The sequence below is a fragment of the Myodes glareolus genome, chromosome 1 (genome assembly GCF_982192425.1).
Source record: "Myodes glareolus chromosome 1, mMyoGla1.1, whole genome shotgun sequence".
NCBI lineage: Eukaryota > Metazoa > Chordata > Mammalia > Rodentia > Cricetidae > Myodes > Myodes glareolus.
The window spans coordinates 66,355,100-66,369,696 of record NC_142026.1 but is presented as its reverse complement, the minus strand read 5'-3'; the positions used below and the strand labels follow the sequence as shown (position 1 = coordinate 66,369,696).

Here is a 14,597-nt window from a genome sequence, read left to right as displayed (position 1 = left end):
TACATATTATTCTTAGATTTAATCTTTTCATGGTATCCCAGAATTGCTTTGAGTTTCTCTTCATTTAATTTGATATTAGCTGTCGGCTTGCCATGACCTCATGGTGATGCACAGATTAATGGAAATTGTTTAAATTAAGATGTAAGAGTTAGCCAATAATAAGTTAGAGATAATGGGCCAAGCAGTGATTTAAATAAAAAAAACAAAAAATTACAAAAAAAGGTCTTGGAGAGATCAGGGATAAAAGTAACATATCTGAAATAATAAAAACAATGTAAAACAAGCTGACAGTCAACATCAAATTATATGGAGATAAACTCAAAACAATCCCATTAAAATCAGGAAGGGTAAAAGACTTGTCCACTCACTTTATATTTATTCAATATAGTACTGGCAATTCTTACTGGAGCAATAAGACAAAAACAGATCATGTGGCTACAAATTGGAAAGGAAGAAGTTAAACTTTCATTATAGGCAGAAAATATGATTGTATTCATAAGTGACCCCAAAAATTATACCAGGGAACTCCTACAGTTGATAACGTCTTTAATAATGTTGTCAGGGTTTCTGTCCTGCCTGGTTCCCGCAGTCATTAAATCCCAAAGAAATCACGTAGAGGTCTACATTAACTATAAACTGATTGGCCCATTAGCTCAGGTTTCTTATGAACTCTTATAACTTATATTAGTCCAATATCCTTGTCTATGCTAGCCACGGGGCTTGGCACCTTATTCAGTGAGGCAGTCACATATTACTTCTTCTGTGGCTGGGTCACAATGACTGCCAACTAGGACTTCCTTCTTCTCAAAATACTGCTGTTCTCATTGAGCCACCTCTATTTCCTGTCTGGTTGTACCACTTATACTTCCTGCCTGGCTACTGGCCAGTCAGTGTTTATTTAAAATACAAGTGACAGGGTACAGACCATTGTCCCACATCAGCAAGACACCAGAAAAACTAAAAAAAAATCTGTAACCTTTCTATATACAAATGATAAAAATGCTAAGAAAGAAATCAGACAAACATCACCCATTACAATAGCCATAAAAAATATAAAATATCCTTGAGGTAACTCTAACAAAACAAGTGAAAGATCTGTATGACAAGAACTTTAAGTCTTTGAAGAAAGAAATTGAAGAAGATATCAGAAAATGGAAAGCTATTCCATGCTCTTTGATAGGTAAGATCAACACAATAAATACGATAATCTTACCAAAAGAAATCATATACTCAATGCCTTTTTTAAGAGAGCACTCTCCATTTCTGGACAATATCATTGAACAATCTTCTGATTTCTGGCACAAGAGAAAGCTCTGATCTTCTATAACCTTATAGGGGTAGAGGTAAGTTTTATGATGTGTTTAATTCAATGTAATGTATGTGACCAGGATCATGGAGAAGCCAGGTCTTATAAACTGAGAGCAGTTAGGTCACAGCACAGATAACTTCTATATTCTTTTTTCAAGAGTGAGCTGGAGGACATGTAACCTGACTAAGGCTGTGGGAATGTGGGCTAAAGCTTCAAACATGTATTCTAACACAAAGTAGCAGGGACCATTTCTTGACAGTGGAGGAGAACTCAGAGTATGTCTGGAGTCTTGTAAGATTGGAGCTTGAGTGGAGACTAAAGTTTGTCTTTGTAACCAAAGGGAGAGGGCAGAGAGGGACAGAGTCTCAGCAGCAGGGTGACCATGGTAAACTGAAAACAGTAAGGGAAGGGGAACCAGATTGTTTTCTACTTCAGGTTTATTATCATTGGCCATTATTTTCTGAAAACTGATATTTCCACCTATGGAAGCATCTCCCTCTAAATGAAAATTAGAGAAGGGTGGGCCACAGAAATGACTCAGTGTGTAAAGACACTTGCTTCCAAGGCTGTTATGCTGATTTCAATCCCAGATCCAATTTGGTAGAAGTAGAGAACAAACTTCCCCATGCCAACTAAGCTCCTTATAAGTGCAGTAGCATTTTCTCACCCATACATTGATGTATGCATGAGTAAACACACATATTCTCCCTCTCTCATGCAGATAGCTAAAATTCATAAGTAACTGTAAATTAATAGTCAAATTGTGGCTCTTGCCTATTTTCTTATCTACCAACATAATATTCTTTAAATCAGTGCCATTGTATCTTCATTCATTCTTTCATTCATTCTTCCACTTGTGTGTGAGCCTTTTCAGGTACTGGAGCATCCTAAAACAGCAGCAGCATTCTGTCCTGCCAAAGCTCTAGTTTCAGTGCACCCAGAGGCAGGCAGGAATTTGGCATCTAGAAAGTGAATTAGGAATTGACTAGAACTTCAAAGAAAAAAAAGGAAGAGAATGAGAAAGGATGGCTGGAAACATGGCCCAGTGTTTAATACCACAAGGTGCTCTTCCAGAAGTTACGAGTTCAGTTCCCAGCACCTATGTGAAGGGGTTCACAAAGTTACTTAATTCCAGCTCCAGGGACTTCCTCCAATCCCTAGGTGTTCACTAATCAACTGGACATCTTTTTTCTGAGTATCATCATGTAGAAACCAGCTGTTCCAGTATCCTGGCCCTTAGCAAACTGTTCTGATAGGCTTATGGAACTTTACAGGAATGTCAGGGAGCCCTAAGGGAGGGACAGAAGATATGAGACGTCCTGATGGCTTCATGTCCTCAGGGATTGAGTCTAGCAAATTCTCTTCCGCAGGCAAGTAATAACAGATGGTGCTCACTTAGACAGCTGTCCTGTCCCAGTGTCAGGGCCATGTTCATATCTGAGGCTTCCTTATTACTATGGCAACACTCATTAACAATATGTGTTATTACTGGAAAGGAAACACAGAAACATAGTGTGTACATCTGTCTCACAGACCATGGGTGACAGGGAAGCTGTCTGTGTATAAGCACATATGTATTGTCTTCACTTTGGTGGCCTTCTCAGGTATATGTGAAGCAGGAGCAGTTGCTTTTTACAGACTCCACCTGCCATCGGCAGCTTGAGGAGATGTCTGCTCCATGAATTAAAAACAATGGAGAATTAGCTTTGATTATAAACCTAACCTACTCACCTCTAGATAATTTCTGGAAAATTTTAGGACTCCATAGCCCAGTTATAGGTCAGGAAATTTTGTGTGTTTTCTGGCATGTGGCTATCACCACTCCAGAAAGGCAAAGGAAAATTCTTTGCTTTGTACCTTCCAAAAGATCCTGCATCTATCACAGGTCTCTCTGCTCAGGTAGTCATTGATTTCAAGCTTTAGGGTCTTCCTGTTATTGTACCACACTGTACTTTTTAGAGCAAAAATAATTTTTGGGATTGGGCTTAGATCTTGGGTATTAGAAACAAAGGTCTCATATGAAGAATTATAGAATCCTAAATTTCAAATCCAGATCTGCCAAACACACCGGCCTATCCAGGCATAGTCACAGCAAGTTCTTGCTCATTGACTTCTACCACTCAGATCTGCCTCTGAAAACATTTTCCTGTGAGTGCTGGAGAGATGGCTCAGTAGTTAAGAGCTCTTGTATCAGACCCAAGTTCTGTTTTCAGCAACCCATGCCTTCTCATAACCAATCTGTTATTACCATTTCCAGGGTATTCAATGCTCTCTTCTGGCTTATGGGGACACAGGGCATACTTGTGGTTCACAGATATATATGTAGTAAAAATAACCATACATGTGAAAACAAAGGAAAGAAGGAAGGAAGGAAGGAAGACATGAAAAAAGAAAGATAAGAGGAAAGAAATGATACAGCAAGCTGCCTTTCAGGAAGAACTTTGCTATGGCCCTTAACTATACAAAACAGCATCAAAGCCAAGACAATTGTTCTTATTCAAGCTCACCTTTAACCCATTGTCTTCTTTCTCCTAGATCATTCTGTGACTCATCCTTTCATTTTGGGGATCCATGCCTCATCTCAGTCACCATCAAACACCTGGAAAGATTGGCTCATGTTGTGATCCAGACTGGTCATTTAGCTGAATGACGAACCCACTCCTGGTCTCACGTGTGAAATTTCTATCCATAAATCCTGAGGACTGTTTGTGGGTGTTTCTCAGGGAAACTGAATAAAAAGTCATATTCTGCCCTATTTAGGACTTCCTTAAACATCATTGCCTTGGAGGGCACTGTTCCAGGCCCAGCAATGGATATAAGTACACTAGGAGGGACACAGCACTCTGTTGCAAGGCAGACAGTGGCTTAGTGAGGTCCAGAAGAGAAAAAGGACATCTGAATCCAGATCTTAAATCTGTATCATCAAGCTCTGTAGCTCATCTCACAGCATGTCAAAGAGAGTTTCTCCCACACAGCAGAGATGGAGACCTACCATCTCTGAGTATTACGGACATTCAGCATCTGACTGTGACTCATCTTCTGCCTAGTTTTCTAAGTACATGGACTGGGTTTGGATGTTAGATCCAATCAACCGTGATTGAAAGAGGCCTTTCCAAGTGTCAGAGGTCACACAGAGAGCCTTCTTCTCTCTGTTGTCTTTATAGCACTGCTACCCAAGTCACCATCAAAGTAACAATTCTAACCTCATGGAGGCTGAAGTTGGCAGCCTTAGAGCATGTGCACAAGAGTCAGAGTCAAACCTACCTGTGAGGGATCAATGGTCAAAGCCTCTCAGAAGGCAAAAGGCTGAAACTGAGAGAGGGCAACTGGATTCTCTCTTATTCTGTGTTACAGCTGAAACAAGGACCCCATGAATGTGTAATCTGGAAATGAATGACTGCCACCCAAGATGACCTGTTCCATGAAGAGTGGGCCCTTGTTCCATCCCGGCAGCCTGGCTAACTTACACCCAAAGTAATCACACAGAAACTGTTTTAATTAAATCACTGCCTGGCCCATTATCTCTAGCCTCTTATTGGCTAACACTCCCATCTTGATTTAACCCATTTCTATTAATCTATATATCACCACAAGGTTGTGGCTTACTGTTAAAGATTCAGCGTGTCTGGTTCTGCGGCTCCATGGTGATTCACTTTGCTTTCTTTCCCCAAGAATTCAGTTCTGTTTTCTCTGCCTACCTAAGTTCTGCCCGATCAACTAGGCCAAGGCAGTTTCTTTATTCATTATCCAATAAAAGCAACACACAAGCAGAATGAACTCCTATATCATTTCCCTTTTTCTGTTTAAACAATAAGAAAGGCTTTAATTTTAACATAGTAAAATTACATATAACAAAACAGTTATTAAGCAAGAATTACAGTTACAATATTTATATCTGCTTTATCTTTTATCATAACTAAGGAAAACTATAAATATAACTATAAATTCTTCAACTCCACGTATGCATGAGAAAACCCCTTTTGCACCCTCTGAGCAAAGAGAAAGTAGGATTTAGACAGCAGTGATTGGTCAGAAAGTGAATGTGCAGTTCCCTACATTAGTGTTTCCTTATTATTTTTTTTTATCATACAGGATTTCTCTGTGTAACTACAGCTGTCCTTGTACTTGCTTTCCTGAGCAGGCTGTTCTGGATCTAAGAGATCCTCTTTACTCTGCCTCCTTAGTGCTTGAAGAAAAGGCGTTTACTGACATGCTCAGCTGTATACTGTCCTTTTAATCTCAAGAGAAAAGTCCTTAGATTTCCTCAGAAATTTCATGAGCTCAAAGCTCCTCCTGAGAATGCCCTTCCTCTGGATTCAGACTATTTCAAGCTATAATCCAGGGCTTCCCAGGAGAAATCTGGAACCATGTCTAGACCCATATTATAGTAGTAGGAATTAGGAGTCCAGAAGAGCACAGTGATGAGGATGACAGGCCTTGTATCCCACCTGTGCTGAACGTATCAGGGTATTTCACATTCGGCTTCTTGACCTTGCCTGCTGTAGTCCTAGACATGGGAATTGCACTTCTCCTAGTGATTTCCAGAAGGTCAAAGTTCGGCATATGCTCAATGCTCCAAAAATTGTTTCCTTGAGCACACTACTTTCCATCTCTTTCCCTACTAATCTTGAGCTTACTCCCTAGACCCTGCTGTGACCTACTAGCTCCTTCCTTTATCTGAGAAAACCTTTTTCCAGGGGGACCATGAAGTTATGCTCCCTCCTGGCATCTCACAATGGGGAAGCCAAGATTACCATCTGTAAATCATCTAGAAAAGGGCTGAGGTGACTCAGGAATATCAGAGAGGACGTGTACACACCCAACACAAAATGCTAGAATGTAGCCTTGAAACCTTCCACAGGAAGAGGGAGCCCACAGTCCTATCAAGGACACACAGGTCACCTCTTTCCCAACATTGAGCACATGAAACTCCTCACACAACTGCTCCTGGGCTTCATTCCTGTATGATTAATTTGACTGGTGACATTAGAGATAAAGCACTGATCTTCATCTCTAGTCAACACTCAACTGATTGCTTTCCATTCCTCAGAGACATTTCTGTCACCTTCCTGCAGGGATTACGTAAATACCTCATTCCAAGAACATTGAGAACACTGGGTAATCTGGGTGCCCAGCTTGGTCTCTGTGTCATAAGGACACATAGACATGATGGAGGCTCCCTCTTTGATGCTGCCAGACCCAAGGCAAGGACACAGCAGGTGTCAGCCCTAGGATGAGCCATTGTTCTCTGAGGGCATGTGGATGCTTATCAGCATTGCTTCTCAATGAGTTGTTTGACGGAGAAACATAAAGGGAAGTTGAGTGGGATGCAGGGCAACGCTGAGAGTGGAAGGGATTGAGCAGTGCCTTGTCCTCAAACCCCACCACTCACAGTCCATTGGATTCTGAGAAGTGCTTCTGTCTGAGAAGAATCTCAGACCAGAAGAAGGAGGAACAGCAGAGCCTGAGTTCTGTGTTGCAGTTGAGGCTGTTCTTCACAGAGGAAGGACAGCGAGTGAGATTAATGGAGGAGTCCACTGTGTTCCTCTGCAAAGGGTGTACTCCTTGGCAGGGTCTTCTGCTCACAGGTAAGGGTACCCACTTTCTCAGTGTGTGTGGGTCTTCTGCTCACAACTAAGTGTACCCACTTTCTCAGTGTGTGGGGGACTTCTTCTCACAGGTAAGGGTACCCACTTTCTCAGTGTGTGGGGGACTTCTGCTCACAAGTAAAGGCACCCATTTTCTCAGTGTGTGTGGGACTTCTGCTCACAGGTAAGTGTACCCACTTTCTCAGTGTGTGGGGGTACTTCTGCTCACTTGTAAGGGTACCCACTTTCCCAGTGTGTGGGGGTACTTCTGCTCACGGGTAAGGGTACCCACTTTCTCAGTGTGTGTGGGACTTCTGCTCACGGATAAGGGTACTCACTTTCTCTGTGTGTAGGGAACTTATGCTCATGGGTAAGTGTACCCACTTTCTCAGTATGTGAGGGACTTCTGTTCACATGTAAGTGTACCCACTTCCTCAGTGTGTGGGGAGGGCCTCTCAAAGGTAGGCAGGAGTCTGATAAAGAGGACAGGATCTTGGGAGGAGGCTCAAGGTTTCTGTTTGTAGTTATGGTGCTGAAGGTACAGTGAGGGACAGGGGCTCAACAGCTTGGAGTCCTCAGGGGACAGGAGGTGATAATATTAAAAAAGTCTAAAGGACACCATACTCATAGTAAATTTTATTGGCTGCACTGTCCTGAAGACAGCTGTTTCCAACCATTACAGCATGATCTTTCAAAGAGAAATTAAATTGGTGGGTTAGCAAGATGTTTCAGTGTGTGAAGATTTGACAACTTGAAACCAAATCCTAGCCCTCATATAGTAGATGGAGATAACAGACACCTGCAGGCTCTACCCTGCCCTCCACATTGGTGCTGTGTCATGTACCCACACATGCACAGTCTAACACATGTGCTCCCACACAGATTTTGGCATCCATATTTATATTTGCCCAAGGAATCAACAGCCTTCACAAATACACACAAAAATTCATGAAGTGTAAATTCATTTACTTTACACCTGAATATAATTATTGCCAAAAGCTCCAAACCTAAGACTTATGAAGAAAAATCAATGGAGACACAGTTTTCTTTCCATCCTTCCCTTTTTTCTTTATCCGCTTGTATTTGGGTCATTTCCAGGAACTGAACCTCCCAAAATGTTCAGACTAATCCTGCCCTTACAAATTCCTGGTTTTGCTAGGCAGTGGTAGTTCAGCCTTTTAATATAGGACTTGGGAAGCAGAGCAGATGATCTCTAAGTTTTGATGTCCAGACTGTCTACAGAACAAGTTTTAGGACAGCCAAGGTCACAAAGAAAAACCCTATCTCAAAAAACCCCCAAAACTCTGAAACCAAAACCAAAACCAAAACCAAAGAAACAAACAAAAAGCACTTCTTTTAGTGTATCTGATGTCAGTATGTCTGATGAAGTCATGAATTGACAAGAATCACAAAGGGAACAGACACAAAATCAGAACATAAACTCTCCAGAAGAGGAGTTCAGAGCAGCATTGCTCCTCACACGAAGTACACTATATGAGGAGGGACATGGGACACTGAGTGGGAAATAAGGCAGACACCTGAGCAGATAATTTCTAAGAGAGTTTCTGACATACTCAGACACCCAAGGGAATCAATGGAAGTCATACTGCTCATGTCCTCAAAGGAAAGTGGGCACAGCCCTACTCACAAAACAAAGCTAAGTGATGATCACACCTGTCTTACATCTGTTTTTCTCAATTCTTTTCTAGTCTCCCTTTTAAGCTCCTGGCATCTGTCCACAAATGCCCATATGACTATTGAAAAAGTGCCAACCCTAGTTGCTGAAGGAGATGATGTCCTTTTCCATGTCAATGATCTGCCAGAGGATATTACAACCATAGCCTGGTTCAAAGGTCTAAGAAATACAACACAAGGAATTGGAGCATATGCACCGCACTTAAATTTGAGTAGGCCAGGTCCTATGTACAGTGGTAGAGAGACAATATATCGCAATGGATCCCTGCTGATAAAAAATGTCAACCCGATGGACACTGGATTCTATACCCTACGAACTTATAGTCATGGAACTATGATATCAATAACATCCGCGTACCTCCAAGTGTACGGTAAGTGATTCACTGTGAACTCTGTGAGCTAGGTGAGGTTCATTTCAATGGACACATACAGAAGAGTGGTCTGTGCCTACCTTCCCTATTCACTGTATCCCTGTGTTGGGGTTTGAGCATTTGGTTCAGTATACAAATGACATACAATAATAGCAATAGATCAGAATGCTTCATTTGACTTTATCTTGCACATAGGTGGATGCATGGTGGATACCACAGCCAAGGATTTCAGGCTCTGTATAGACTCTAGGGATTCTTACCAGGAATGTTTCCTTGAGAAAGACTCTGAGGGAATCAATGTTGTACTTAGTTGAGGAAAACATGAGATCCTCATAGAGGTGTGAGCACTTGCATGCTCTGCCTTCAGACCTCTGTCTCAGACACAACGTCAGGTGTCCATGAGAAGCATTTTATAAGTGTTTTGAATTTCCTATGGCAGAGGGCAGTGTTCCCTAGTACTTAAAGGGTTGTTCCTTGGCATTTTTCTTCATAGAGTCAGTAAAAAATCATAGACCAACAGGTGTCCATGCCATTAACTAACTGTCCTTTGGGCATATGATATTTCACATTAAAGTCATGGTCCCTAAGGAGGGGACTGAGGACACAGATTGTCCTGAAAAGTGTTTGTCTTCTGGGTCCAGCTTGGGGAATTCTCTTGGGAAATGGCTACAGTCTATGCTGATCTGACAATTTCTAGTGAAATACTTAAGACTCAACTTAGGAGGATCTCTCTCTCTCTTCCTTTCTAGCTTTCATTTGGAAGTGTGGGCGCCTTGCTACCTCTTCACAGTCCACCATTGAATCACTGCCACCCAGCGTTGCTGAAGGGAGAAATGTTCTTCTACTTGTTCGTAACCCTCCAGAAAATATTGTAGAGTTTGTCTGGTTCAAAGGAGTGGTTGACTTCAAGAACATTTTGGGTATTCGAAATATAGCAGACAGGAAACCAACTGTGTGGGGACCTGCATACAGTGGTAGGGAGAGGCTGTACAGTGATGGATCCCTGCTGCTTCGTGGTGTCACTCAGAAAGACCGTGGATTGTACACACTACGAATCCTGAGAGCAGATACAGGAAATGAAGAAGCATTAGTGCAACTCCAGGTGGAGAGTAAGTGATTGTCTTAGATTGTTCAGTGTTGGGTAGGGCTTAGACACACATGGCCTCCCTTCCTTTTGCACTGTCTTCCCAGATGGAAGTTTGAGTACCTAGTGTAGGACACAGGTAGAGACAAATTGTTGTAGATCAGCTTTCTTCTTCTGACACCACCTGCAGCAAGGAAGACAGTGATGGAAAATAAATTCAGGCAAAAATGTTAGAGTCAGCCCAGTCTCTTGGGGCTCTAGACCAGGGAGCCATGAATCCTGTCACCTTTCCAAGGCTGGATTAAAGTGACCCAGGGAAGTATGTTTTTCTAGTGCCCTACTCTTAAATCCTCTTAAACCAGAAAGGGAACAGTGGTTTTAGAACATCCTTTTCAAACTGGGATATTTATTAGATTCAAATTCAGAGTGTTATAAATTAAATGCAGGAACTTGTAGCACTATGGAGGAGTGCTTCCTGTTGACTTGCTCTTAATGCTTGCTCAACCAGCTCTCTCATATGACCCAAGACTCCTAGCCCATGGCTTAAAATGCCTATCTTGGCCTGAATCCTTTTGCATCAATTTTAAAATGTACTATAGTTTTTTCTCACAGGCCAATCTGATGGTGGCATTTTCAACTGAAGCCCCCCCCTTTTTTTTCAAAATGACTGGAGCTTGTGTCTAGTTGACATAAAACCAGTCGGTCTAGTACCCAAGCATTTTAAAGACCTGAGCCTGCCTTGACGATCAGACTGCTCTGAGCCCCCACACATAGTCCTAAAGGCTACTCGACAGAGCATCAAGTACATCTATTAGGTGAATTCAGGGGTTGAATGTTGCCTCAAAGGAAATAGAAGAAAATACTTGGAAAATGAAAATTTTCGGGCTTGTTGAGTTCAGGGGAGGCGTCATCTCAAACCCCATGTCTAGAAATGTGTGCAATATTTTATTGAGGGTGGTGAGGGAAAAGATATGTAGACACCCAATGGGGACAGTTCCATGTAGAGGATCTGACACTTTCAGTGGCACTTTTGGAAAGGAGGAGGTCATGTTTCTGCCCCTTATTAAGTGGTGTAGACATATACCCAGCTGCAAACATAGACTGATTGATGAATTCATCTGCTCAAGATGGAGGTCACCATCTTTTCATCAAGCACAATGATCCCTATGTGATGACTTTTTTCTCTTCTCTCCCAGCTTACCTTTCTGTGTCCTGTAATCCTCTCACTTCTTCCCAACTCATGATCCAACCATTGCCTCAGTATCCTGCTGAAGGTGAAAGCATATTTCTTCAAGTTCATAATCTTCCAGAAGACGTGAATGCCTTTTTCTGGTACAAATCAAAGAACAGGACACCAGTCCTTAGAATTGTAGAGTATGTCGGAACCACACATTCCATTACTTGGGGACTTGCACACAAGAGAAGAGGAATGGTGTACCTTAATGGATCTCTGACGCTCCAGAATGTCACCGAGAAAGATGCAGGAATGTACACACTAGAAGTTTTAAACAAAAATTTTGATATTCAAAAAGCATACGTGGAATTTTATTTAAAGAGTAAGTGATTCTCTATGGTCTCCAACTGCTGGGTGTGATTTATGCTAACTTCATACAGTGAACTGTCAGGATTTGGCTGTGCCTCCTCTTTTACCACTGCATTGTGTCTCCTACTGGAGGACACACATAGTTTAGACAAACAGAATAGATCAGAACACCTCACCTGCAGAGAAGAGGACCTGTACTGGGTAAATTCAGTCCCAGGATGTCAGTTCCAACCCAGACACTTGGATCTCTTATTACGCATATGTCCCCAGAAAGACTCCATGGGAGTCAGGCATGCCCTGGCTGTTGAAGTCATGGGGTCCTCACAGAGAGCATCATGAATCCCTGGTTATAAAACTTTGCCACAGGATTGGATAAGTGCGACATTGGGGAGGTTTTTTTTTTTTGCAACTATTTGTTTAGATTTTCTGTCAGAGACAACATGAAACAAGACTTTACTGATTCTATGATTCATGGGACTGACTACCCCATAGAGTGTTGAATCAACAGTATACTTCCATGAGAGCTGTAGTTAGGTAGGTCATCTGTGCATTTCCTTCTCCTGAGGCTCAGTAGACAAGTATCTGGCCCATGAAAAGTCAAGACACCAAGGAAAGAAACAGAGGAGGCAGTTACTCCAGAGTCCTCCTTCACTGCAGGGGCCCAGCCTAGGGAATTTCTTTCTGTAGGTCAATAGAACAGATGGTGATGATGTGAGCAGTTCCATCCCCAGGTCAGACCATGGCTCGTAATTAAGCTTAGCTCACAGACATGGCCATGTTCATGTACTGTGTGTCCTATTGTGGGGAAATGGAGAAATAGGAAACAGTGCCAGAATCAGGCAATACAATAAAATCCCTGGGTGGCAGATTAAAAGCACAAAATATGTCTATAGTCACAGTTCAAAGTTTTTCCCACTCGTAGCTTTATAAAGTATGAACTAAAAAGGGCCTGGTTGAACTCTCTGGATGACTGCCATTTGGTATTCTCCTCTGTTTCTTTACAGAGCCTGTGATACAGCCCTTTGTGCAAATTACTAACACCACAGTCGCAGGACGTAGATCTGTGATCTTCACTTGCATTTCCCCAGACACTGATGTCTCCATCCGTTGGATCTTCAATAAGACGAATCTGCAGCTCACAGAGAGGATGACTCTGTCCCCAACAAAGTGTGGACTCAGAATAGATCCTGTCAGTAGCACGGATGCTGGAGAGTATCAGTGTGAGGTCTCCAACCGATTCAGTTCGAAGACCAGTCTCCCAGTCTCCTGGCCATGATGAATGAACGGCCTCTCCTCTCATTCTACAGCAGAGTGGGGGGCATTTGTTTATCGATGGAGTATAAAATGGAGAAAAGTTATGTGGTGAAAATGATTAGTTACCTACTATTCAGGTTCAGCCAGCCTGGTGACTCACCCCCATAATCATGGGATACACATGTATACAGGAGAAGGCCAGGAATTAAAGTGAGGTTGTCTTAAAAAGAAAATAAAAACATTAATATAGGAACCAAAAATTCAAAGGCCTTAAGAGCTTCAATTGCTGTTGAAATATATATATATATATACATATATATGTATATATACACATGCACATATATACATATATATGTGTATATGTATATTTTTTTCCTCAGAATTTATGGGAACTAATTTCAGGAATCTTCAAATTTTTGTATGCTCTGAGTTGCTGTGAAAATGGTGCCTTGTTTTCATTGAGAAAAATATCTCATGTGCTCAAATACATTCCCTGTTTACCTAATTTACCTAAGCGCAATGCTGCCTGCACACCAGTCCTCCACTTGAAGTGAGGAAGAATGACAGGAGAAGGGTCTGCCCTTGTTTCACTGTGGACATTGCTGGTTTCTAAACAGCTTTGATCCAGTTTGTTTGATGTACAGACGTAAAATCCTTCATGTAAGAGCGGATCATACTGTTTTCACCCTGAAATTATCATTCACTGTAGGACCTTGAGTCTTTTTCTTGTTAGCATTCCTCTTTCCCTTTTTATTCTTCTATGTTTATTACATACTGATCACAGTTTTCCTCCCTTCACTTGTCCCTAAATCCTACTTCCTGTCTACCTCAGGCCCACTCATCTTCTGTTTCCCTTCAAAAACAATCAGGCCTCCCAGGGATATCTGCAGCACATAACTTGGTAAGTTATGTAAGAATTGCTACCATTCTTCATATCAGAGCTGGGAGAGACAGCCCCGTAGGAAAAAATGGGTCCAAACAGCAGGCAAAAGAGTCAGAGCTGTCTCCTTCTTCCACTGTTTGGAGTTTCACAAGAATACCCACCTACATTACCATAATTTATATACTGATTCCCTCGCTTGAACCCAGACAAAGTCTAGGATTATAACTTGAGTCTCTCAATTCTCTATAAGTCCTGTTTAATTGTTTATGTGTTCCATGCTTTCATGGTGTTCTTGACACCTTTGGATTCTACAAACCATCTTTCCCCATTTCTGTGGGGTTGCCCTGGTGTTGCCATGTGTTTGGCTATATTTCTCAGCAGCTGTTCTTATTCATTGCTGGATGATACCGCTCTAATGACTATTAGGCTGTGCAGTTATCTACTAGTGTAACAGAATATCTTTACTAATAGTTTTATTGAAGTGTTTTTACAGGGATCTTTGTTTTTTTCCCCTGAATTTCTGGAATTTTAAGCCTCTGCTTCCTGACCATCCGGACAGTGTCAGGTCTGGGCTCCCTTTCATGGAATAGGCTTTAATTTTGATCAGTTATTTGTTGGTCAACCCCACAACTTCTTTTCCACCATTATCTCCAGTATATATTTCAGGAAGGACAGAATGCAGGTTGAAAATTTTGTGGCTGGATTAGCGTCCCAGTCCCACTACTTGAATTCTTCTGTGGTTATAGAAATGACTGTTTCGGGATACCTATCCCTCACTTCTAGGAGTATTTAATAGTGTTTCTTTTGTAGATTCCAGGGAGTTTCCACTGTAGTAGGTTTCCTCCACATTGATCCCCAAATACCCACTGT

The 14,597-nt window shown here is 41.8% G+C and overlaps 1 protein-coding gene across 1 annotated transcript; it reads left to right on the top strand.

Annotated features, from left to right (window-relative positions):
• Positions 1 to 6,833: 6,833 nt before the first annotated feature.
• On the top strand, positions 6,834 to 12,866 carry LOC125406843 (pregnancy-specific glycoprotein 22-like). Its single transcript, XM_087909240.1, has 5 exons — positions 6,834 to 6,897; positions 8,607 to 8,963; positions 9,713 to 10,072; positions 11,244 to 11,603; positions 12,595 to 12,866. The coding sequence occupies exons 1-5, from the start codon at positions 6,834 to 6,836 to the stop codon at positions 12,864 to 12,866; spliced, it is 1,413 nt and encodes a 470-aa protein (XP_087765366.1).
• Positions 12,867 to 14,597: the final 1,731 nt, after the last annotated feature.

Coding starts and splice junctions, on each gene's coding strand:
- LOC125406843 (XM_087909240.1), top strand. CDS start 6,834: ATGGAGGAGTCCACTGTGTTCCTCTGCAAAGGGTGTACTCCTTGGCAG. Junction 6,898..8,606: donor GCAGGGTCTTCTGCTCACAG/GTAAGGGTACCC, acceptor ATTCTTTTCTAG/TCTCCCTTTTAAGCTCCTGG. Junction 10,073..11,243: donor AGTGCAACTCCAGGTGGAGA/GTAAGTGATTGT, acceptor CTTCTCTCCCAG/CTTACCTTTCTGTGTCCTGT.